The 22,667-nt window shown below is 44.2% G+C and overlaps 1 protein-coding gene across 4 annotated transcripts in view; it reads right to left on the bottom strand.

The window, feature by feature from the left end:
* Positions 1 to 5,131: 5,131 nt before the first annotated feature.
* nfia (nuclear factor I/A) overlaps positions 5,132 to 22,667 on the bottom strand; it is a 93,333-nt gene continuing 75,797 nt past the window's right edge. Inside the window, exons 5-11 of one of the 4 annotated variants that reach the window (XM_038297185.1) lie at positions 22,277 to 22,394; positions 19,027 to 19,154; positions 17,859 to 17,909; positions 16,486 to 16,649; positions 15,176 to 15,341; positions 14,679 to 14,767; positions 5,132 to 9,073 (exon numbers count right to left, since the gene is read on the bottom strand). In XM_038297185.1, the coding sequence (XP_038153113.1) occupies positions 9,059 to 9,073; positions 14,679 to 14,767; positions 15,176 to 15,341; positions 16,486 to 16,649; positions 17,859 to 17,909; positions 19,027 to 19,154; positions 22,277 to 22,394 (731 nt within the window). In that variant the 3' untranslated portion in view covers positions 5,132 to 9,058. Of the gene's footprint in view, positions 9,074 to 14,678; positions 14,768 to 15,175; positions 15,342 to 16,470; positions 16,650 to 16,672; positions 16,976 to 17,858; positions 17,910 to 19,026; positions 19,155 to 22,276; positions 22,395 to 22,667 lie in introns of those variants that run through there. The other 3 variants (XM_038297187.1, XM_038297186.1, XM_038297188.1) reach the window with 3 other exon arrangements.

Genomic DNA, 22,667 nt, shown 5'->3' on the forward strand with positions numbered 1-22,667 from the left:
ACTAGTTAGATAATAATAAAGACAACATTTTTAACAAGATTAGGGGAATCTGAAAAAAAAATCAAATTTTTCTTAAAATTCTCAGGCGATTGTGAATAAATGATGTCTGTTTTAAAATAGCAAAGGACTGTAAGAAGAGGTACAGTAACAAGAGATGAAAAGAGAAGGAGTAAATATGAAGAATGAAAGAGATATAAAGCAAAAACGAGAAAATGATCAGAAGAGTGTTAGAAAGAAAAAGGAGGAGGAAAGGGGTTGGATATGGCTGATTGCATGAATTAATAAACTTTCCCCAGAGTGCTTTAATATTTTTGCTACACTCTAAGGAAATGCAAACAACAGCCAGGAAAGACTGATGTTAGATTTTTTATCTATTGCTTAAATATGAGTAAATATGTAAAAATAAAACTGCACCGTCTGGTTTTCTTCTCTTAATTTTGATTACATTAGAATCTTTTTTTTCCATTCCTAGTTTCACATATTCCTTGCTTTAATCTCAGAGATCTGGTCACCTTAGGTTTTGTTTAATGGCTTCCTGCTAAGACTATTTTATGTTGGTAGTTATTTTGTTTTAGTTGGTGTTACGAACATTTACTGCTAATCAATCTATGTACTATTTGCAATTTTATCCTGTTGCTAATGCTCACTTTTATTGTTTTTATCTCATTTAGCAGCCTTTGCTTAAGAAGAGTGAATTAATGTGGTTGTCTTTAGTGCATGTGCGACTATTTTTATTGATTTCTAGTTAGTGCTATTAATTACTGCTAATCCTACCTAATAATTTCAACTATGCTCTAGTCCTTGATGTTTACATGCTTTAAAAACAATTTACAAATTGTTGTTTATATTTTTTAATTGGTAACAAGCAAAGAATATTGTCATTGCTAATAATATGTTTTAAGAATGATTTAGTATGAGGAGGCTAGTGCAAAAATCTAAATTGAAGTTTATTGTGTAAAGTCCAGAGATAAAAATCATGAGTTCTAAACATTAACTATTTTTCAGTCGTTAGGAATGGTTGAGTAATAACCTGGAAATATCATCTAAACCTAATAAGGGTTTTGGAAATATCTGGATTTCCCAGTTACTGCAGTGTGTAGCATGTAACTGCAGCAGAAACATGTCACAGAATATCAGTCAATGAAAAGAAAGGGGCTGACGTTAGCTCTCTCCTTATTCCAGTAAGACTCTAAAGACATAATAACGAAAAAGAAGGCTTGAAAACAAAATGCAGTTAAATTTAGTTATGACCGTGTCTTTTACACCAGTATGGGTTAATTTATGTCTATATGTAATTTATAAGCTATGTTTAATGCCATTTTATTGCTAAACTCGTGTTTTATAAAAATTTCAAACCCATCACAATTTTAAAGAAAAAAAATCTTTCACTGATATTAAGTTTCTGTAAAATAATTCCAGTCCTCTAAAGAAGACCGAAACAGACAGCTTGCAGATTCAGTGGCATCGCCCTTTAAGAAAACAGTATGGTCATCAACAAAGTTTCCTGCCTGAAAGAGACGAGCAAGTCGAAGAAACTGTTGAGTTTCAAAGAGCTGAGCGGCATCGACAGGCTGCAGGAGCCACTGGAGGTGAGCTAGACGAGCTGATCGACCCCAGCTGGTCCGGACTGGGAGGAAAAGTGGTGGGAGGAAGAGGGGGGGATGACACCCAGGTGCTGCTACCACTTTCTCTTTTAAACCTTTCTGATCCTGGAGGAGCAGCAGCTTGTTTAAGGTCCTGCTGGGGGGGGAAGAGATGCAGCGGAGAAGTCGGTGGGGGGGGAGTCAGCCTCAGATAATGCTGAGGGCTGCAGAAAAAGGCAGGGGCCATCGATTGGTTCTCCTGCAGGAAACAGCCCGGGGAGGGGGGAGGAGTACCCAGCCTGCTGGTCAATGAATGCAGGGAGTGTGTGTGAGAGTGTATGTGTATGTTGAGTGGACCAGCTGGGTGTTTGCTGATGGTAACAGTGATCTGGAGATTGTCGAATTAAAACCACGCAAGGCTGCAGAGCTAATGGCACGGAGCAGTGACACTAAACAGAGAAGGACGTCCAATAGAGTGGGACACCCCTTAGAATGAGACAGAAGTTAGAGTGGACCACCCTTCAGAGTGGTTTACCTGTAAGAATAGGCAATCCTTTAAAGTAGGCAACTCATTAGAATGGTCCATTGTTTGGAGTGGGCCACAAATTGAGTGAGTCAGTCAGGCCCATCATAGAGGGACAACCATCAGAGCGGGCTACCAATTTGAGTGGGACACATGTTAGAATGGGCAAATGTTTTTAAATAGGCTTAGGATTTACCCTCTTTAAAGTAGGCCATCCATTGGAGTTGGCCACCCGTCAGTGTGAGCCACCAATTAGACTGGAACACCCATCATAGGAAGGAAATACCAACAGATTGAGCCTGTTAGAATGGGCATCTATTAAAGAATGCCACCTATTAGAGGGGTCCAGCCTTTTAGAGTGGGATTTAGAATAGCCCACATACTCCCTAGTTTGAGTCACCCATTAGAGTGGAACAGGAGGTAAAAATCATCATAGTGGGCCTGTTAGAATGGGCATCTGTGAAAAGAAGGCCACCCATTAGGGTTGGACACCTGTTAAGGTGAGTCGACCACCCATCATAAGAGGTAAATACCATCAGAGTGGAACGCCCATTAGGTGAGCCACCCGTCAGAGTGGGACAGCCATCAGGGTTAGCCAGTCGTCAGAGTGGGATACCCATTAGGATTAGCCAGCCATCAGAGTGGAACGCCCATTAGGGTGAGCCAGCCATCAGAGTGGGACACCCATAAGGGTGAGCCAGCCATCAGAGTGGGACACCCATAAGGGTGAGCCAGCCATCAGAGTGGAACTCCCATTAGGGTGAGCCAGCCATCAGAGTGGGATACCCATTAGGGTGAGCCAGCCATCAGAGTGGGACACCCATAAGGGTTAGCCAGCCATCAGAGTGGGACACCCATAAGGGTGAGCCAGCCATCAGAGTGGAACTCCCATTAGGGTGAGCCAGCCATCAGAGTGGGACACCCATAAGGGTGAGCCAGCCATCAGAGTGGGACACCCATAAGGGTGAGCCAGCCATCAGAGTGGAACTCCCATTAGGGTGAGCCAGCCATCAGAGTGGGATACCCATTAGGGTGAGCCAGCCATCAGAGTGGGACACCCATAAGGGTGAGCCAGCCATCAGAGTGGGACACCCATAAGGGTGAGCCAGCCATCAGAGTGGAACTCCCATTAGGGTGAGCCAGCCATCAGAGTGGGATACCCATTAGGGTGAGCCAGCCATCAGAGTGGGACACCCATAAGGGTGAGCCAGCCATCAGAGTGGAACTCCCATTAGGGTGAGCCAGCCATCAGAGTGGGATACCCATTAGGGTGAGCCAGCCATCAGAGTGGGATACCCATTAGGGTGAGCCAGCCATCAGAGTGGGATACCCATTAGAATGGTACGCCCATCATATGAGGTAAAAAGCAACAGAAGGGGCCAGTTAGATTGGGCATCTGTTAAAGGCCACCAATTAGCGTGGGGCACCTGTTAAGAGTTGGTCACCTGTTGGAATGGGTAACTGTTAAAGAAGGCCACCAATTAGAGTGGCCCACCTTTTTAGAGTGGGACACCTGTTGAAATGCGTAACTGTTGTAGAATGCCACCCATTAAAGTGGGTCATCCTTAAGAGTGCAGTAAGAGTGGGCCACCAATTAGAGTAGGACAACCATTATAGTGGGACAACTATTAGAGTTGGAAAACCTTTTAGAGTGGGCTACCCAATAGAGTGGGCCACATATTAGGGGGGTTCCCCAGTTGGAGGGACCCACTCATGGAGTGGGCCTATTGTTAGAGTGGGACAACCATTAGAGTGGACCACCTAAAATACATCACAGTAAGACATCATCTGAATTAGGACACATCACTGTGTGAGGCTCATCATGATGGAAGGCCAACCAGGATGGGAACCCTGTTGGACTGCCCAGCAATATATGGAGATATGACACTGGTCATTGTGGACACCAATGAGATCTAAAAGCGGTTCAGATGATTGGGTGGTGATGAAGAGGAGGGTAGGTGATGGGTGAACAGAAAGTCTGTTTTTTTTGTCATTTTTTTCTTACTTTTAGTCTCTGTAACAGCTTACTAGGCGATTATGGAGGAGCATGCAGTGCAGTAATATCTGGTGATTATTGAACATCAGCTAGAATCAGAGGGGCCCGATAGACAGCAAAGGCTACTGGTGTTCAGAAGTTACAAACAGGTATCAGTATAATACAGGTTCACAGGCACTACATTTGATCTCTTCATTACATGGTGGAATATGCTGGTTGGGTTCCAGTGTTCTGGTGTTGGCTCCATGGAAGCTGGGATCTGGAAGGATCGCTGGGATGTGAGCCTCAGCTCGTCCCCGTCAAGGCTGTTAGTCAGTGCATAGTTCTCATGCGGATTGGTCTGCTGCATTGTGATTGGCTGTGGGGAAGCACGATGGGAGCATAGTTCCAGTTTACCACCCCTCCCGATTATCGGCCAGATCGAGGATTGAGCCTCCCCCAACCCCCATCCTCAACCCTTTCCTGATGGGGTAGAAGGGTTCCTCAGCTCCAGGTGGGAGGCTGGGGGTGTCGAGGGATGAACAGGCTTTGGATCAGAACTGGTTCTTCGGTTCTCTCAGCCTCAGTGGGAGATGCTCAGATGTGATCGGAGCTCCTGCTCAATTTATACATCAGCTATAGAAAACCAACGGCTGCTATTTATTGGACTGGTTGCATCTGTTCCGGCACAAGAGCTTCTGGAACTTTTCCAACTAATCAGCAGCACTATTTTAGATCAAAGAATCATCTTTGAGTTTGCTGATCTGTTTTTTTTTGTGTGTGTGTTTCGGTTGATGCAAAGAGAGAACAATTGATCCATTAATGGAGACATTAAAGAGAAGATTCACTGTCATTAGAATAATTGATCCCCGATGGAATCAAAGCTTTGGATCTGCGAGGAAAGAGGAGCAGGAAGTCCGATCACACCGTCCTGCGCTGTAACTCCTCAGCTGAAAGGCATTGCTGAACAGCGGAGGAGGAGTGGAGGGACGGAGAGCGGAGCTGGTGGAGGAGGAGGTGAAGAAAGAAACAGATGGGAAAGAAAAAGAATCATGTTGCATAATCAAGCTGTTTATTTTTCTGCATGGAATGGTGAACACAAAAAAAGATGCCTGGATGCATTTATAGTCGGGGCATCGTTTGGCTGGCTATGTCATCGTCTCCTGCCTAAAATCTAAATTCCTTCAAATGCATAAAAAAAACTCTTTTCCCCCCTCAGAATGACTAAATTTAGCTTCATCAACACTGAACATACAGCATACTGTAACATCCATTTACAATGGTCGGATCACCATGGTGCCCTGGACTTTAGAAGAGCAGGAATATGCTATATCAACAAAAGAAAAGTCTATAAATACATAAAAAAAAAGCAAAAAAAAAAAAAAAAGGAAACAGGGAAGTTTTCAACTTAAATCCAGTTCCCAGGAAGAAAACCAAACCAGTTCTAATAACGTGGCCTCCGTACAAACAGTCAAAAATTCACAACACGACAGTTTCCTCATTTAGTCATTGTTACAAAAGTCCTGCATTAGAAAATAGGGCAGCTTTAAAATCAGTGTAATCAATAAAACTATACAACACAGAGCGACGTCTCTCGGTCAGGCCCTGCGGCGCTGCCCTCCGGCCAGTAGGAGGAGCTCACTCCTTCTTTGCTGCACAACAAACTAATTTAACAGACAAACAAAGGAACGAAACACGCTGCCCAAACTATTGCTTTCACACTCACTTTTGTTTCCTTAAAAACGGTGCAAATTTGGTTGATATCGAACATTCAGCCCGAAAATCGGATTAATCGGCTGACTTTTTTTTTGTGACACTTTAATAAATGTCCGTGCAAATTCTTTAATTTATTCCCTTTGATCGTTTAAAGATCCAGAGGCTTTTTTTTTTTTTTTTTTTACTCATTTTACTCATTATTCCATATTTAGTGCAGATAATTAATGCCCATCTCATGGCTAAAGGGAAGGCAAGAACAAAGGAGAATGGAACCGACCCAAGTGGAACGACACTACCATCACAGTGTTGGAACTGAAATGGAAGGAAGGTCTTAACTGTAACAGGGAAGGTTGGACTTATTAGGGCTGATTTTAGACCAAAGAACCAGTGAAAGCATGGGGAAGCGCTGGTTTATCAGACCAGAACCCTGAAGGGTATCAGCTGGGAAGCACCACAGAAGTTCTGACTTTGGTTTGAAGGAAGGGAAAGAAAACCGACCATAAGAAGGATGAAATACATCTATGAGTGCAAAAGGATATTGCATATTTCACGTCTTGGTTACTCAGATTAGGAACACAGAGCAATCAGGGACAAAGAAACGGGAAGACGATGAAAGTTGTTGCTACAGCAACAGATGATAAACTCATCACAAGGGTTAGGAACAGAATCTAATCTACAAGGAAGGTCAAAATTCTGTCAAACGAGCAGAAAACCTTCTTTCTCACAGCTGCACCCAAAACTGGAACACCATGAGAAATAAAGATGGTTTGATGGTGAAAGTTCTTCACTTTGACACCAGTCATTCATAGACTGGACCTCCTCTGTGTTTCCTCTCCTCAATGTTTACATCCCGTAAACATCTCAAATCTGGTGGTGCCGTTTTTGCCGTGACCCTGTGAGATGACAAGATCCAGCAGAGAGAGGGTCCAACATTTACTGGGAGAGTCTGATTCTTCACTACACTGAACTGGTTGGGACTGGTTTTGAGCTGGAAATGTAACAGAACCAGTCAGAGCAGAAAGATGTTCATCTCCGAGCCTCAGACAAGTACTTCTTTTGATCAAATGTCCCCTTAAATTCCTTCTTATTATGTCAACACTAATTATTTCCACATCATTCGATTTAAACTTTAATTTGGTCCTGGCTTTACAACAGGAAGCTCCTTATGCATCTAAACATCCTAAATACCTTTGATGCTCATCTGCATGAATGTTGCCTTCTAGACCATCATAAGCCTGATTCAAACACCTTCTTCACAACGGTCCCCATCAACTCAACCCTGGTATTGGGGCTCTAGTCAGTCACAACATCCCTGATGTAGAGGGAAATTCAAACAAGGAGACAAAAAGCCAAATTTTGTCTTTCCACATTGGGTCTCACAAGGTCCTTGAGTACTCAACATTGGCGCAAGGCACATCAACGAGGAACGAGTGTGGGACGGATGAAGTAACGTTCTGAACGCTGGGTCGAAATGAAAAAACAAGGGATTCTGGAAAGCGAAGACAGCTGGTAGCTAGAGACAGACGGCGACGGAAAAGGCCTGGATGGGTCCGAAGTAACCGACGGCTGCTTTGAAGTGCCTGACGTTGGGAAGTTTTTACGATATATCGTCTTTTTTTTCTTACTAACTACATCATCTATGGAAAAAACTGTCACTAACACCAACACATGCAGATTTTTTTTAGTTCTTTTTAAGACTTTTTCACGCTAACGCTGGGTTTGTGTGTATTTATAGATATTTATAGAAGAAAGAAAACCCAAACCAAAGAAGAACTGAGTTAAGCTCTTTCACTGACAAACCACGCCCCCTGATTACACACTCACAGCCTATTGGAGGCTGCAGGAGGAAGTGCTTGTGATTGGACGGGGCTCCTAGATGACCCAGCCAATCAAATGGCAGGCTGTTACCAGGCAGATTATCTCACCAGTTTGATTCGTTTCAAGCCTAAAATCTTCTGATTTCGCCTCAGTGGACATTTCGTATGTCTTTCCTGAAGCTTAATGAAGTGCTCAGTGAAATAAATTAATCGCTTTGCGCTTTTTTAAAAACAGAATAAAAATCAGTCCTTAGCTGCACGAGATGCTTAAAAAGCTGATATCTCTGTAATGGTTTAATATATCAAACTACCAGAAGAACGAAGAAGAAAACAGGATGAAAGTGAACATGGCTCCCTTGTGTCTCACTGGGTCGGGGTTTGGGTTAGCCCGAAGCTGCGGGTGGGTTTGCTTTGTTACCCCAGTATTTTAGAGTCCCAGAGGTTTGAGTGGACTAGAAGAAAAATATACATTTAGATATATGATATTTAGTCATCCAACAGCTAGTCAACAAAATTGCACTTTTCCTCATGATTTCACTGTTAGGTGTGAGAGGCGGAGCTCTCTCCTGACTGCCTGGTTGGCTCCGGACCCCCGGAGGTTCAGCCCACCCTGCGTACGCTGCACCTTCACGCAGACAGGTGGATGGATGGAAGAGGAGGAAGAGGAAATGATGGCGAAAAGAGAGAAACCAATGAGCCACGAAGCCAAAGCCTCCAGAGAAACAAGCGCTTGGTGAAACATACCAACAGATCCAGACCACCATTAGTCTGACCCCCACCCCCAAATCGAGCCCCCCAGGCTTAGTTTATGCTGCACTCCTTCCTAGCTTAGCTCCTCCCATCACGGTATGGTCCATGTCCTCAGAGAGAGCTAGGAAAGAGACAGTCTACCCCAGGAGTTGGGTTTCAGCTGGTGTCTCTGGGCCAGGTAACACCTCAGCACCCCATCAACACCGGCCCCACCAGCCCCAGGCTGCAGAGATCCACTGAGAGGGCGGGGGGGTATGGCAGCATGGAGGGCTTCAAACCACCAAGTTCACACTGCAAAAATAATCAGACAGATCGTTCCTCCAAAGAGGAATTTCTGTGATTGAGTCTAAAGATTTTCCCAGAACCCAACGGGTCAATCCTCCCTCCCATTCCCATCAGGGATTGAGGAAAAAAACAAAAAAGGTTCAGGGCTCAGATCCAGCACTACAGATCCACGATCCAATAGAGTGCAAGGAATTCTGGGACAAACAATTCACAGGGTGGGTACGTTGGATCCGCTGTAGCCATGCTGATGCTGCTGAGTCATTTGGTGGTGGAGCCAGGAGCTGCAGGACCGGGAATGGGGTTGACCAGGAACAGGTGAGATGGGCTTCCTGTCACAGCTGGTGTCCAAGGTGGAGGAAGAGACTGCAGCGGTTTATTATAGAGGAGGGTGGCGGCGCCTCAGGAGTCCCTATCCAAGGTACCACTGTGGAGACAGACGAAGGTGTTAATATAAAGTCTCTGGAACTTCTAACAAAACCAACCTAGACCTAATTAATCAAATGACTTTCTATGTTTCGATCACAACTCTGGTTGAAATTCTTGTCTATTAATTGTCAGGAGAACAGAAGCAGTGTTGGAGGCGGCATAGTGCTAATTCTGGACATGTCCACAGTTAGCACCATTCTAGGACAGTGTCTAATAGATTCTTAAGAGGACAATGAGCTATGCTGTATGGTTAGGATTAGTAACGTGCAGGATGGCTCCTTAATGTTGTGTTGGTTGCTAATAAAAAGGCCTAAAGAAGGACCTGCTCAAGGTCCACCATTGGCAAGAAATTCGGAAATGTGTGCAGAAAATGACATATTTTCTATGTACCAAGTACAATAAACGGTGAACAAAATGGTTTCCATGTAAACACAAGCAAAACCAGTTTCAACCCTTTGTCAAACTTTTTCTTAACCTTTCAGAGGCTCAGAGCTCTTGGTTCCAATTTTACTCACTGTTTTGTCTTAAGAAAAATGAAAAAAACAAAAACAAACACATTTCAGCTATAACCTGCAGTAGGAAGAGTCACATTATCAACTAAACCTCTTAAGGATGTTTCAATGGAAAAATTTAATATTTTTTAAAGTCTGCAGTGTTTAATTTTTTCTTGAGCTATTTCAATCCAAAACAAAATGCATGGTTGTTTTAATTTGCATTGATTCCACTGTGGTTCCAAATGCTGAAGGTCTGCCAAAAACGGATTAGTGCATCAGTTTTAAGTAAAAATGTAGACAATAAATCAAAGTCACAGAGAGAAAACCTAAATTTGTTTTTTGTACATTACAAAGACATAGGTATAAAATTAACGGTAAAAAACCCCAACATGTTTAAACATTAGGACAATTAAAAAGGATAGGGGTTAAAATATCTTAGAAACTACAGGCAACAACCTATTTGTGTTGCATCACAGTTGGAAAACAGGATAGGAGGGGGCGCTGATTTCCTAGCAGGGAATTAATCCAGTTTAACAGATAAACTATGTTATATTATATCCATGCATCAGTTTTCTGTCAGGCATGATCCCTTCTGGGGTCACATGAGGTGCTGGTGCCTATCTCCAGCTGTCTACAGGCGAGAGGCGGGGTACATCCTGGACAGGTCATGAGTCCATCGGAGGGAAACACAGAGACAAACAGGACAACCATTCATGCACACACTCACACCTAATGAGAATTTAACCTAACAGTCATGCATGCTCAGGGAGAACATGCAAACTTCATGCAGAAAGACCCGGGCTGGGGATCGAACCTGCAACCTTCTTACTGCAAAGCAGCACTGCTACCCACTGCAGTCTTGTTATATTATATACTATCATTAAAAACATCCTAAACCCTTCTAGTTCATGCCACACTATGGGATGTGGAATTAACTCACAAACACTGAAGACAAGTTCCCTAAAGACTGAAGCTCTTTAAAACAATAAGCTATACTTTTTGAGCAGTTGCATTTATTTTTTTACATTTTCTTTTAAGATTGATTTCAGTGGTCACTTTTTGAACACCATAATGCATTGAATAAATACAAATACTGGGAACTAGTGCTGCAACTAATGATTTTTTGCAAATCAATTTATCTGCCAATTATTTCTTCAATTAATCAATTAATAAATTGATAGCCAAAGATTCCTTAATGAAGTTTTTTACAAAATGAAACCAGGTGAAACTGAAACCTTCCCCTTCAAGAAGATCTGGATAGAGCATATTGACAGATAAAAAAATATATATTTTTACAATGCTGGTATAATTACTGGATTAAGTGGGTTGGTCTGTCAGCTGAAGGCTCATTTTAGAGCCTCTACAGTCCAGCTAACCATTAGTTGATTACTAAATTAGTTCACGATTATTTCAATAATTGATTGATTAATCACAATTAATCCGATTAATTGTTTCAGCCCTACTGGCAAACCAATACTTTTTTCACTTTTCATTAATATTTTCTATTCAGCTACACAAGCATCCTTTTTATAAATGACAGTATACCAGATTCTTATGTACACCTCAGTATTTTTTTGATAGGCTGCATAATGTCCTTCTTTTTAGTGCTATAGAAATTGCCGCCCTAGTTGAAAAGCAGCAGAGTCCAAACAAAACCTTCTGAAGAACTTTTGGTCCAAGCATCCTCAGAAGATCACAGATGGCCCGGCTGTCGGGCGCTCTGCCTCGGGCCCCTGATGGACCGTGGCTGGCGGCAGAGCGACGAAGCTGTTTCCTTCATGAAACCTTCACATTTAGCTGATCTGTCTCTCATCTTAACTTCATTGCCTGGACAAGTTCAAGTTCGTTCCTGTCTTACATCATGTCTGGTTGCCATAGACAACCAGACGGCCTGGGACGTGACTACCATAGCCAAGACCCCCCCAAACCTTTAAAAACTCCCCTCACTTTACTACCCCTCCCTTCTCATCATCACCTCTCTTCCTCAAAATTCCTCTCTGGATCACTTTCTTCTCCCCATCCCACCATGCCCCCCCCCCCCCCCCCCCCCCCCCAGTATTGATTTAAAGTGAAGCCACACATCTGCAGGGTCTTGGAGATGGAAGCAGAGTTTAGGAAATGTGTCTGAGAATAAAAGGCAGTTTAATAAAACTCGGGAGGAGGAATCCTTCCCTCTGTGTGTGTTTCTGTCTCTCTGTGGGTTCCTCTGTGGGTTCCTGAGTGTTTCATTGTGTTCCTCTGTGTGTTTGCGTGCATGTGCGCTGCAGGCCTGCCGTGCACTCAGACCCTCTTGCTCCTGACTCGTTGTAATTCTACTGCTGTGTGTGTGCGCAGTGATAGAAGAGAAGACTGGAAGGTTAGTTTTTAATCAATACAACTTGCTGACGCTGGGACTTTTCTGGCCCGCTCTCTCTTGCCCGCTGTGTGTCTGTGTCTCTCTACCCCTCCACACAGCTGCAGCAGACCCCCCGCCACCCCACCTCTGTCCTGAGAAGACTCTGAAGATGAAACTCTCACCGGGCGGCCAGACAGCTGTAATTCAGACTCTAGAGGCTCATCTCGCACAGCGCTGGAGAAAGCGTGGAGCTTCTACTTCTTGTTGGGTCTAACTAACCTGCAGCGAGCCGCTCCATCCCTGTTCCCGTCCAGAACCCACCGATCCTCCACGCTTTTCTTCTAGTGATCTTGAAAGGAGTTTGTCCTGTTACTGGTGGTTTAATAAACTGCCACGAAAGTACGACAAAGGAGCTTCAGAGTGGTTTAGGACCTGGTCTTATCCGACAAATCATTACAAATACGATCCAGACTTGATGCAGTTTTGATGGAAATAAAACCCCTGCTCTGAGTTCTGGTTCTGATGTTTCTTTGTCTCCAAAGAAGACCATCTTAGTTTCCCACGGTAACCACGTTGCCGACCCGTTTGGGCATGGTGCCCATCCCTCAGACAAAGCAGGAACCATCTGCCTCAAAAGACACTGAGGAATACACAGACTGTCCTCATGGTTACCATGGAGATGGAGAGGGGCGAACAGTTACAACCCCCCCAACAGGGTTCTCAGTCTTTAACAAAGACTGAATGTCGAACATCCAGACTGTGTTAGTGTCACTTAGTAGCACATCTCCATCATTGTCTGACAAACCAGTTCGAAAACAAGAACAAATAAACATCAAACATTTTTCACTTTAAAACACCCCAAACTACTATATAACACCCAATGGTTGGCCTAAAACATCCCAAAATCACCCTGAAGCAAACAAAATATACCTAAAAATAGCCAACACCATCCAGCAACACCACAGCTTACACTGACCTATGCAGCAAGTACCCTAAAACACCTAACACCCTCCTCTATAACACCTCAGAAATACCTTAAATGTACCCTAAAACACCCCAAACATACCTTAAAACACTCCAAAATTACCCTGAAACACCCCAGTTTCTCAAAACTACACTAACCTCCCCACCAAATTACACTGATACACCCCAAAATGATCTGAAAACACACAAAAACGTGTACTAAACACCCAAAATTTACCCTAAAACACTCATTAATCCCAAACAACCAAAAATCACCCTGAACCACCTCAAAATTACCTTAAAACATGTACAGATTAGCCATAAACATAAGCTAAACCACCAAGTTATTAAGCCGAAATACCCCAAATTACTAAAACATTAAAACACCCAAAGAATGACCTAAAAATATCAAAACCTACCAATGAATGCAGGTTTTAAACTATTGTTACTCAAAAAGCTACATTAGAAAAGATTTTTTCTTTTTCTGAAACCATTCAAACTTCCTAAAAAGTTTTATTTTGTGTCTCAGAAAAGCTTTGGGGCTCATTATTGGAAAGATGAAGCATCCTCAAAGGATTGTTCATATATCAGGACTTCTTTTTTTCCAACAAGAAAATAATTTTTTACAGAACAAAGTGGTCTCTTTCCCTGACGGTGACCTTCACCTTCTCAAGACTGGAACAAAGAAACTTTTCCTTCTCCAAGGATGTTGGATTCACCAAATTCCTCATTAATCCGGACAGGAAGAGGAAGCAGCTGCAGCAGCATCTCATGGAGACGGAGGAGGAATAAATAAATAACCGGCTCTGTTTCAGTGACACACACCTGGCCCACGTCGGCCTCTCAGAGGGTGTGTGCCGGCCTGTGACAGGATCAATAAATCGACAGACTCGTTCACTGCAGCCTCCCCCCCCACACACACACAGAGCGATGGAGCATGTCTGAAATGTCAACAGAAGACTCCCAGCTCATTGTTATCTGTGTGTGTGTGAGAGATGAGTTAAAGCATGGCCGACCAATCGCTCCACTCTAAATAAATCAGCTAACAAACACGACCTGGACACACACACACTCAAACACACTGCATGAAAAACAGATGCTGCGTTCACTGACCAGATGAATAGTTTTTTTTTTCAATATTAAAATCCAACATCAGTGATAAAGCTGCTGGAGCGGTCACATGACCTATCACATCACACTATCTGAGTCAGGTAGGCTGCACATTGGTTTTCTGGACTATTATGCTTTGAAACTCAAAGAGAAATACCCCTGACCCACTAAAAGATGAAGAAGAACCCGGCAAGCCTGAGGATGAGGAGCTGGAGTCCAAACCCAGTTCTCAGACCGGACCCAAGGAAGGGGGATGGTGGCTCACAACCCGTTTGTTCCGCCTTCAGCTTCTGCTCCACAGATGTTTTCACAGCTGGTTATCAGGAGGTTTTTAATGATGAAGATCACACCGCGATCCAAAGCTTTTTCTTCTTCATCCTCACTTCCTGGACAGGTTCCTCACCTCTTGAATCACCTGGCAAAAAGCTGAGTTAATCACAGCTCAGCTGTTCTCTGTGGTTCCAGTCATGAACATCCAGAGCCAAACCACATTCCTCCCTGAAACACTTTGCTCAACAGGAAGTAACACCTCCCTGCAGTGAGCGACCTGCTCCACGGGGGGCGCTGCTTTCATTCACTGTGGTTTTTTTTTGACTGACAGATTCAGACCTGCAGCTCTGGGGACATTGGGCTGCATGTTCTGCATTTGGGTCTGTCTGAACCCAGCAGGTGCTACAGAACCGGCTGTGGTTGGGTCTTACCTGTGGTTGCTGAGGGATGTTGAAGCCGGGGTCTCTGGGCCCGACGCTGACGAACCGCTGGGCTGGAGAAGTGGTGGGGGTGGAGTACGCTGCACAGAAGATACAGAGGTGAGTGAAGAGGTGGGCGGAGCTTTGCTGAAGACCGGTCGGGCCAACATCCCTTCAGGTTAAGAAAACTGGGCGGGAATCAGATTTAATCTAAGTTTAAGCTCAGGATACATGTATTAAAAACTACAAATTATTTAATTCGACCAATCAGATGGCTTCAAAAGATCCACAGTTTCTCTGAAAGTTTGATGACTTTTGTTGTTGTTCTGATAAAGTTTTCTAGAAAATCTGGGTAGGAGAACAACAGATGTCAAGGAGCAATAGCAAGACTAAGTGTTTTTGGTCTGGGTCGGCCCGTTGGTTCTGAGGGTTATCAGAACATCCCAGAGTCGATCCGGATTAAAGAGTAAATGTGGAAATAACAGTGTTTATATCCCGCAGGCACTCACTGGGGGAGGAGGGGGAGTTGCCTCCCCCCTCTGTGGAGGACGTGGAGGGCGGCTTGGCGTCGACGGGCAACGGGACAGGCCGGGCCATCGGGGGAGGCGGCGGGGGAGGCAGCATGGGCGTCGGCAGGAAGGGGTTGTGGACTTTCCCCTGGGAGCTGCCGTTGGGCTGAGGAAGAGGAGGAAGAGGAGTCAGGAGCTGAGAAGGAGAACGGGCCAGAAACAGAACCATGCAACAGAACCAGGAGTCAGTCAGTGGAAAGTTCTGATCAGATTAATACTAGACTAGACAGGTGATGCAGGCTGTTTTTTTTTTTTACACAATTTAACGCATTTAGTCTACTTTATTAACCTTTATAATTTAGAAAATCATGATTTATTTTTCTTTTCCACCATAAATAAATTCTTCTTCATTTTACTGACGGCCCCTAAATGAACCACCGAGTGCAGGGGGAGCGAGGCAGCCGAAAGCAGCCGCCCAGGTTACAGCTGCTGACCAGATTCTCTGGGTTACATCACAAACATAAGACGCAGTAACCTCATTTAAACCTGAAGAGGGCACCAAACATAAACCAATGCAGGATTTTAATAACTGTCCACTAAATTAAGACTTCTATGTATACAGTTTATTATGACTATTTCTATAGAAATCAGCAAAATTCTGTAATTCAATCCTTTCTCTTTAAGGGACGTTTTACCTCCAAATAATTTTCTGTTTTTGATTTTCCTTTGGCTATTGATGTAAAGCTAAAAAAATCCTTTTTATTTAAGTATTCCTTTTTTAAATTAGAAATTTATTTGCTTTTCTTAAAGAAAATGTATGACCAGCTGATATTTTCTTCATCATTAATATTTCTTTCACTTTGATTGAATATTTGCTGTGAGTTGGCCTGACCCGGTCCAGTTCAATGTCTAGGGCTTGTTTCTTTGGACCGTTTAGTTGCAAGACTTTAAGTAGGGACCTTAGACATGCTCAAAAGGGGCGTCCTGATGGTAGAGCCGCTTCACAGGAAGGAAGGGAAAGATGAACACTGCAGATGGGCTCAGCCAACAGAATGGTCTGGTTCTGTAGGGCCCGGTCCTAAGGATCCACCTGTCGGATTGACATGCCTCCCTCTGCCTGTCCTCTAACCGGACCGCCCAGAGGTCGGCTGAACAGAGACCCGTGTGTGTGTTTGGTGCATCGATTGGATGTCTAGACCCAGAATATCAGCTGTCAGGCTGAAACCGAACTCGCTCTCTGCCTGCTGCGCTGACCCCGCCTACACACAGGTGTGTGTGTATGAGTGTGAGCTTACGTTGAGGAGGCCCACCTGTCCAGCCTGCTGGGCGGAGTCAGGGCACACCAGCTGGACAAACTCTTTGAGCGTCTCCTGCGGGTGGTACCGGATGGCCGGGTGGGAGAAGTAGGATCCAGGCTGCTGCAGGATGGGGGAGGAGGAGAAGTGGAGGCTGGAGGGGGGAGCGTGGGGGCTCGCTGTGGAGGAGAGGAGACAGGTTAGAGTCGAGGGGAGGAAGGTTAGTGGAGGAGGAAGATTAAAAGGTTAAAGGTTAACATGCAGGACAGTGATGATGGACGGACGAAGCAGAGCAAATGGACCAATGAGAGTGCAGCATTAAGCCCCGCCCACAGCAGCTGTCAGTCAAAGACAAGTTCATCTCGCTCCTCCTCTTCATTCATCGTGTTGCTTTCCTCCCTCCTTCTCCTCTTTCTCTCCTGGCTAATTAAGAACCTGATTGGTCTAATCAGGTCTGATTACTCGTTAGCGGCCGCGGCATCGTTAGAGCCAGTGATGTATGCAGCTGCAAAGAGGAGCAGGAGGAGGAACTCAGAGTGGGGAGGCTGGGCTTTGAGTATGAGGACAGAGAGACATTAGAAATATTAGAGGAGAGAGAAGAAGAAGGACGGAGGGACGGAGAGTTAAAGCTGCTGCACTAATTCACTTAAAGTCGGCTGTGATTTATCACTCTGACAGTCCTCAGCGTGTGTGTTTACAGTAATCACCGAATGGATGGGAGCGCACACACACACCACCACCCCCCCATCCATCCACCTACACACTAACTGAACTGACCTCAGGGTGTTTCGTTTGTTCTCGTTATCTGATGGAGTTCGATAATTCTCCTTTTTCAGGAATCACACAAACCAGATTCTGTCGGGACGAACTGGAATGAATCTGGATTTAAACATAGAGTTTCATCTGTTTATTTTTATTGCTTCTGAAATGAATTTGCATAAAAAAATAAAAATAAAGAAAAAATATGAAGTAGAGCTTCATAGGTTTCCAGCTCGTCTTCAAAGATCAGGCCTTCTGTTTCTGTCAGCAGAACCGAATCAGATCAACTTCGGATCATTCTAATGTGCGACAAAAAGTTCCCGATATCAGAGAAGGGGGGAAAAGCTGGTCTAATCTTCAGATAAAAAAAATCAATATGAATGTTTATGACCTGTTGGGTGAAAGAGAAACTGGTCAGCAGGGGGCGCCCTCCAAACACAACCACCAACAAACAGCCATCATGATGTCATCTGCATGCCAGGAGGTGGGTGGGAGGGGCAGACAGGTGAGGACAGGTGGGTGGGGGGAGAGGCAACACAGACACAGCATCCATCATAAGAGGTGAGGGAGAGAGGAGGCGGGTCACGCACACGGAGACAGGAAGTAAAAAGCCGTGTTTTCGTTTTTACCTTGTCGAGAGATGAACGAGCTAGCTAGAGAGCCGCGCAGCTTATATCCAGCTTTCCACCGCAAGACGGAGGAAAGAGAAGAAGAAGCAGCGTAAATATAAGAGGAGAGACGGGTGGTGAGAATAACACCGAACACCTCAGTCATTTTAACACCATCACCACTGGTCTGATTGCGGGGTCCCCCAAAGTGAGGGTTGGGGGGGTCGCTAACTGATATTTACAATCATCCTGATGTGATCCCTGAGCTTTATAGATTATCATGGAACAAATGTACCATTAAAATAAGTAGAACTAACATTTATTTATTTCTCTAAACATTAAACAAACAAATATAAATTTCAATTAAATAATTAAATTAAACATTTAATAATCAAAATAACATTTAGAATGATAAATTAATAATTAAATGTCATAAAAACAGGAAGTAAATTGATTGATGTGATGTTTTTCTCAGAATAGAGCAGGGGTTCCCAAATATTCGCCCAAAATACATGTACCTATTCTACATATATTACCTTATAAATACAGATCAACTAATTAGATACATTTTTCAATAGTTTTTAATCATTTATTTATCTTATTATTGTCTATTACAGTTAAATAGTGATAATGGTGTCTATGATATTTCACTCGAAACATAAACTTAGAAATTGAATCCAATATGTTGGAAATTAATGGAGCTATTTTACTCTATTTTTACTAATAATTAGCTTAAATAAAATAATAAAACATTCAGTGATTCACAGTGTAAAACAGAGACAGCAGGAGGACAGAAAAAGGACAGAAAAGGGACAGAGTGTCCCTCTTTGCTGAAATAAACCAACAGGCAGATTTTTCTGATCTTTGTTGTCCAACATGGACACCTGTCTGTGTCCTCCTGTCTGGACTTCCTGTCAGTTGTGTTGTAACCTAAACGGTGCCAGCTCTCTAAAAGGTTCTGATAGACCTGCTGAGGTCCGGTCCATTCAGATGGCTGCTTGTGTTCCAGTTAAAAACCACACACACACATAAACACACACACACACATTGCAGCTACAAGCCCCGCCCCCATCCCGTTCCCTGGCAGCATCAGTGGTTCTGCAGCAGCTTCAGTTCTGGGCTGATGGGGGTTAGTGGGGGTTAGATGGCTGTTATTGATGCAGAAGCGGTTGCCGAGGTGACAGCGTACCTGGCTCCACGTCGTGCCAGCTGCTGGCCTGGCTGCCGCTGCCCGGAGACCGGCCCTGACCCGGATAGTAGGACTCCTCCCCCGGACTGTCCACGTCCTCTTCCATGCATTTGATCCTTTTGGCAGAGCTGCAGACAGATGGAACCAGCAGACCTGTTATTGCTGGAGCTTTTCAGAACCTTCTGTCATGCAGTGACTTGTGGGTTTGAACATTTTCACAAACATGTGGAAAGTTTTGGCATTAGCTTTTATTCTCAGGGGGATAAATTAGACCTCAAGGACAGAACTCTGCCAATCGGACCTCTCTGGAAGAGATTACACAAACTATTGAAACAGAAGCCCCATTTACATTACCCCTCTGAAACCGATCCGTGCCTGGTTCGGACCCAGCTTGGATCAGTTAAACGTGGCCAGTGTGGTTCCTTATTACCGTTTACACACCACGCTAGCACGGTTCCTCGCCTCCTACTGACGATCTACGGTAATACAGCTCTCTAGAGGGAATCAAGCAAATCGGCCGTAACATTCAGGAAGTTTGGTTATAATTGTGATATTTCATTGTTTGCGGATAGTCAGGCGAAGAAGGCAACCTTTGGTGAATTTATCTGACAGAGTCGGCTTTTGGGAAGTGGATACGACAGACGATAGTATAATCAGGGCTTACAGACGCAGAAAACAATGACAGAGGTTGAAGTTCATCACATTGCTAAGCAGAATCATCAATGGAAATCATGTGGCAAGGTAGGGAAGCTAGTATTTTTGTGAATGTCTGAAATTTATAGATTACAGAGGCTCACTGTAAGGACATGACGTGGTCTGCTCATGCGCTCTTTATTATCTGAGAACTGTTGAGCGTAAAAGGCATGCAAAACTGAACCAGACGATGCAGATACAACCAAACCACGTTAAACTTGTACTAGTTCAACAGTAGGACTCGGCACGGTTCAGTTGTGGCTCGGTTCTCTGACAACAAAGAGCGCATGAGCTGACCCTGTCATCTCCTATTTACAGTCAGCTTCCAGTAGTTGCCGGCAATGCACATCAGCGAGTTGCTTGCCAACCGCAAAAAACTATCAAAATCTTCTCAACACTAAATTTTTTTAAATGGCTTTAAAAAAACGTGGTGCGACCTTGGATATGGCAGAGACTGAGGCTCTTATTGTAATTTGGAGGATGCTATCAAGATGATGTTGGACGGAACAAAATATAATCACAACGTTTTCCTGCTAGAGAGCAGTAGTACCATATGGCGTCTCTAGGAGGCAAGGAACCATTATAGTGTGACTGGTAAACGTTAATAAGGAACCAAGCTCGGCACTATTAACTGATACAGGCTGGGTCTAAACTCGACATGGATTGGTTTTCAGTGTAAATGGGGCTACTGTTAAACTAGTACAAGGTTAGCGCAGTTCGGGAGTGGCAGCATCATGCTGTGGGACAGGGAAGCTGGTCAGAGGTGATGACCAATCACCTCAAATTCGGAACATTCCTGGAGGAAAAAAGTTAGAGGCAGCAGGAGACCTGAGATATGATAGATGCTTTAGATGACTAACCAGACACCAACCAGAGATGGCCTAGTCAAAGGCTCTGTAGCCATTTAACTCAGTCCAGCTAAATCGAGCCATTTTTGGACCCTCAAAAGTTTCGTGACCTTTAAAATCATGTCAACCAATCATTGTAATTAAAATATTCTGCTGTTAAAGAACCACTTTTTACTTTTTCTAATCATTCAGAAAAAACATAACAAACTAAACCAAAATCTTCGTCTTTTGGGTAAAATCTGCCCCAGCTAGGTTCGGGCCCTGAGCACCAGAACACCAGTCTGATGATGATTCTTGTTACTCCTTAAACCAACTGGATTCTCTGGGAGTATCTGGACACTGAGATGGTTTTCTTATCAAGCAGAACACAGAGGATTTGGATGACTTTAAAGCTCAGAGAACAGAACCAGGTAAACCTGCAGGTTCTGAGTGTTCGGTTCAGCTTTAATTTATCCTGAAAGTTGAGGTTCTGTTGGACTGTTTCAGAGCAGGCAGAACTCTGAGGCGGACCCTCAGGAAGTAACCTGGACCCGGCTCTGATTCATCTAAACATGGTGTGTGGGTGTGTAGATATTTCTATATAGATCCGCCTCCCAGCCTCAAAGAGCTCCTTGTGTGTGGGCGGTCCCCGGGGAAGTGGGCGGAGCCACAGAGGACAGGCTCACTCACAGAGAGAGCTGCAGGGCAGGTAGCTGAGCAGACAGACAGACGACTCCTGCGACGCATCGATTGAGCAGCAGAGGGCGTTTCCACCGCTGCCAGCAACACAGTGGGGTGGGGGGGTTGTTATTCCTAGAGATCTGAGGATGTTTCCAGGTTCTTCTGACCTGGAAGTGATCATTACCACTTCTCTGGTTCTGAAGGTCCAGGAAGGAGTCGAGACCCAGAGCTTAAATCAGTTAGTCAAGTTTCTGTGGAGTTTGGAGAGACTTTTTCTAGGAAGGATCTTCAAAAAATTTAAAACAACCTGTTAGAACTGAGGTCCATCCTCCAAAACCACACAGACCAACAAGTAGATGTGTGAGCTGCAGCGGTGTTCTGGTTCAGGTCAAGCAGCCATTCTTTATAAGGTCAGACCTTCCATCAGTCACAGTGAATCTAATAGGTTCTGAATGGGTTCTCCTTAAAGGTTCCTTCTTGGATGATTGTATTGCTCTGGGACGGATCAGATGGACCCAGATAGTTGGATCAAAAGATCCCCAAACCTTCTTTTTTTATTTCAACAACCAAATTAAATGAGATGAAAATTGAAGGTTAATAACGAGTGAAGAAAAGGGCTTCAGAAAAATAATGTTGTCTCAGTCTGGCAAATCTGCCAGGTCAAGACGTTTCCTAAGGTCCAACCAGAGAAGGTCGACCAAAAGGTTATCCTGCAGAGTATTTGAGGGTGTTATACAGCTGTCTGACTTTTACTGTCAGAGGGTCCAGATGCTAGTAGAAGTGGTGAATTCTACTGCAAACTAAAAAATGTAGCCCACTGTGTTCAGATTGGTTTTTCTGCGTAAACCCGCCTCCAACCCCATCTTCATCCAATTAGAAGGTTGATTCTAGAAGCAGGAAGCTTCCTGACACCGTTTCCTTTTTAACCTTCAAGATAAACAGCACTGAACAGTTTTATTTACCAAGATCAGCTTTGACCCATAATGTGGTCCAGTTCTGGTTTTCTAGGTATAATGGCGAAGGGCCCAAATAAACAGGTGAGTTCTTACCTGGAGGAGGAGGTGCTGGGCAGCGGCCTCCTCATAGCCCCTGGGCTCATGCTGTAGTAGGAGGAGCTGTCCAGGTCAGCCAGGGAAAAGTTGGGCCCAGTTCCGGCTGCAATGGGAGCTGATGGAGAGAGACAGACAGAACACTAAGAACCGGAGAAGAAGCTGGTACCGCATCAGGTCAACCTTCAGAAGAAGACAATCTGAACCGACAACAAAGATGGTTCTTATGGAATCAGGAGGATAATCTGAATCGTCTTCAGACACATGAAATAAGTTTGAACTGAGATCAGAGTTCCACAGACTTCAGAAAGTTCTACAAGTAGATCTCCATCCATCCATCCATCCATCCATCCATCCATCCATCCATCCATCCATCCATCCATCCATCCAT

Source organism: Cyprinodon tularosa, unplaced genomic scaffold, assembly GCF_016077235.1.
Source record: "Cyprinodon tularosa strain WSP-4 unplaced genomic scaffold, ASM1607723v1 ctg385, whole genome shotgun sequence".
NCBI lineage: Eukaryota > Metazoa > Chordata > Actinopteri > Cyprinodontiformes > Cyprinodontidae > Cyprinodon > Cyprinodon tularosa.